General features: G+C 40.1%; 1 protein-coding gene across 1 annotated transcript in view; it reads left to right on the forward strand.

Moving 5' to 3' along the window:
- Positions 1-3,179, forward strand: part of LOC101854567 — a gene marked incomplete in the record, with an annotated part of 44,722 nt that overhangs the window by 7,557 nt on the left and 33,986 nt on the right. Inside the window, 1 exon segment of the mRNA XM_005097562.3 lies at positions 2,555-2,771. Within this exon segment, the coding sequence (XP_005097619.2) occupies positions 2,646-2,771 (126 nt within the window).

Below are 3,179 nucleotides of genomic sequence, written 5' to 3' on the forward strand. Positions count from 1 at the left end.
TCTCTCTCTCTCTCTCTCTCACTTTCTCGCCTCGTGTGTCTCTCAACCTCTCTCTCTCTCCCCCCTCCCCTCCACCCCGTTCCTCACCTCTCACACCGTGTCACAATAATTGAACCAGGTGTGCGTGTGTCGTCGGTCGCGCATCGATGTCCTCTGACGATGGGGTGCGCGCGCGCGAGTGTGTGTGTGTGTGGCGCGGTGCGGTGTTGTACGGTACGGTGCGGTGTATGAAGAGTGAGGAGCGGTGTGATGCGGTGTGGAACTAGTCCTCTCTCCGATTGTTTGGATTAAGAAATCGTATGCGAGATTGAGAAATAGTCGGAAAACAACAAAGTCTCATCTATTCGTCATCATGTTAGAATGTGCTTGTCTGGTGTTTTGACTTTGAGACCGGTCATAGTTTACTACAGACGGATCTCACATGAGTATGTGTTGTGATGGAGGAAAATTTACGAGTTCAGATCGTCTCATACAAGCTTGTCGTCTCTGTAAGTTATCCATTTCGAGCCTCTGGTTTTTTTTTTTATCTTGCTGAAGTAGGTCAGCTGGTGCTAAGCTGTGCTCGCTTGTGGTGGTTACAGAGCAGTTGCTATAGTTACGTAATTATGATTTTGTTTGTTTATTCTTGTGGATTTTTTTTTGGTAACTGCAAAAGGGATACACGAAAGACAATTGTGTACAAGAAGTGAATTAAGTTGAATAGGTAAACTGGAGTGTGGAGTTTACAAAGAGGTTTCTTTCTTCTTGCCATCTCTTGTCCCTCCGTTTTCCTTCTCTCTGTCGCCCTGTTTTCCTCCTCTCTGTCTCTCTTTATTTTCATTCTCCCTATGTCTCCTTTACCCTTATCTCAGTATCTCCCTGTTTGTCTTCTCTTTACTTCCTCTGTTTTCTTTCTCTTCTTTCTCTCTTGTTTTCTTTCTCTCTATATTTCTCTTTTCGTTCTCACAGTCCCTCCTTGGTTCCCTTCCTTCTGTCACCGTTTGTCCCTCCAACAGATGGCCCAGGTGTGGTCTTGTCCTTCCACTGCTGATCAGAGTTTCTTCTCTCTTGACGTGTTCCTTCGGAAAGTACAATGTGACCGTGATGTCTTCGTTAGCTTTGACCGGCGTCTGTCTGTGGTGTGGGGGTTAAGCTCTTCACCATTGTACGTAGAAGGCGTGAATTCTCTCACCACGTCGGAAGTTATACAATTATTATAATGTATATCAGTAGTCCGAATGCTGAAATGGTGTACCCTACTTTGCCTAAAGTTGACTCTGACAGGCAGAACCTAAACAAGCTGCCTCCTTAAATGATCTAAATGGTGTCCATGGGGGTGTAAAACGCTTATAAAACCGATCAGTGTAAAAACAATGACACTGCCACAAGATACATGGTTGGTTGGTTGGATGCTCTGGTGAGGTTTGCACCGTCTTTACAGAAAAAAACACATATCGTCCTTATTTGTGCTCCATCTTTTCTTTGTATGTTACTCTTTAGTAACACCTCTAATCTTTGGTACTTTTGTGACTTATTTGTTTTAAAAATACAGTAAAATTCAAATTTAAAGCTAAACCTAAACGATCTAGTAAACCTTTACTCTTCGGCACTTATATGCCCTATTTGTGTTTTGAGTACGGTGAAACTCTTACTAAAACAAACCTGTAAAAACGCTGTCTCAAGAGAAGCTATCTGTTATGTCAGGGTAGTGTTGGGCGTGGTTTTGGTTTGTTGTGGTCCTTGGATATCGTCTCGTTGACATCCACTCTTATTACATGGTCTGCTCGCCTCTCCCATAATAGATTTCTTGACGTTCCAGAAAGCTATTAATAAAATCGTGCTTCTCTTTTTCTATTTCTTTTGTACGGTTATACAATACATTATTTAAAAAAATTGCTAGCATCACTGTATACACTACATAATACATGTTACCGATATAACTGTATGCAGTAGAACATTACTGACAATATTATATTATTGACGATGCATTATTAACGTTTACAATATTGCTATGCACAAAACAATAATATATGGTTTGGTATTGTTGTATATGGGCAACACACCACAAACGTTTAAAGTGTCGTTCTATATAATACCTTACAAACGTTTATGGCACTTTGATACTTGCGGGTAGTTAGAGGGCTCCACTATTAGGTGCTATTTCTTTTAATTCACTCTTTTTTACTATCTTAATCTACCCCAGTACTTATAATTGACCGTTATTGTGTCGACGTGCTTTGTGTTACTCTAACTAAATTAAATAATAACGAAATATTGTTTTTGACAAGTTTTCAAGTGACGTTGAGTGAGAAGCATCATCAGGGTTTTTTTTTAAAGGGGGGGGGGGGGTTAAGTTAGACCTTAAAACGTGAATGAATGAATTGGTTGTTCTCCTCTCACTAGTACTAGTATAACTTAACAACCGTTAACCTAAAGCTTACTCTACATTGTCATCTGGTACGTTTTTGGTTTTAAGGGATTTTGTGCTGTTTTGTTTTTAAGTCAAACAAATATTTAAGAAAATAAATCAAAATTCATCTTTCATTTAATTAAATTTGTTTTGTTTGTTTTCCAGACAAGAACTGAGAAAAGAGGAGGCCGCCAGGTCAGAATGATCAAAAAGCAAAACAGTGTTCGAACCTCAAAGTAGAACACAACCAGCAACTATGACTGAACGGATGACGTCATTTTGCATATTTTTCGCCTCTTTCGTCCTCATAGCCTTGGTCACAGGGTCGGACGAAGAGAAACACTGCCATGTTCTCAAACACCTATATGTGGACGATGCTCAGGTAGGAGTTTGGTTTGGTTTGGTTTCTTAAATAATTAATTATGAGTTTTTGTTTTACGCCCTTTCCCTACTATTTTGGCTATTTGAGAGGCGGTTTCGAGGAATGGGTTCAATCTTGGTATAAATGTTATACTGAGAAATGAATGTACCAGAGCTTATATTTTGTGATGTATGTATAAATACTGTATAATGCTTACATTATTATTTTGTGGAAAAGGCCTACTGGGGGTAAGGGGGGGGTTTACATATAGGGGTGTATGGTCATGAAATTTCGTGTATAAGAATAATAGAGGAGGACAGAGTGGAAGAGAGAGAGAGAGAGAGAGAGAGAGAGAGAGAGAGAGAGAGAGAGAGAGAGAGAGAGAGAGAGAGAGAGAGAGAGAGCAAAAGCGAGAGAGAGAGAGAGAGA

This window comes from Aplysia californica, unplaced genomic scaffold (assembly GCF_000002075.1).
Source record: "Aplysia californica isolate F4 #8 unplaced genomic scaffold, AplCal3.0 scaffold00157, whole genome shotgun sequence".
Lineage (NCBI taxonomy): Eukaryota > Metazoa > Mollusca > Gastropoda > Aplysiida > Aplysiidae > Aplysia > Aplysia californica.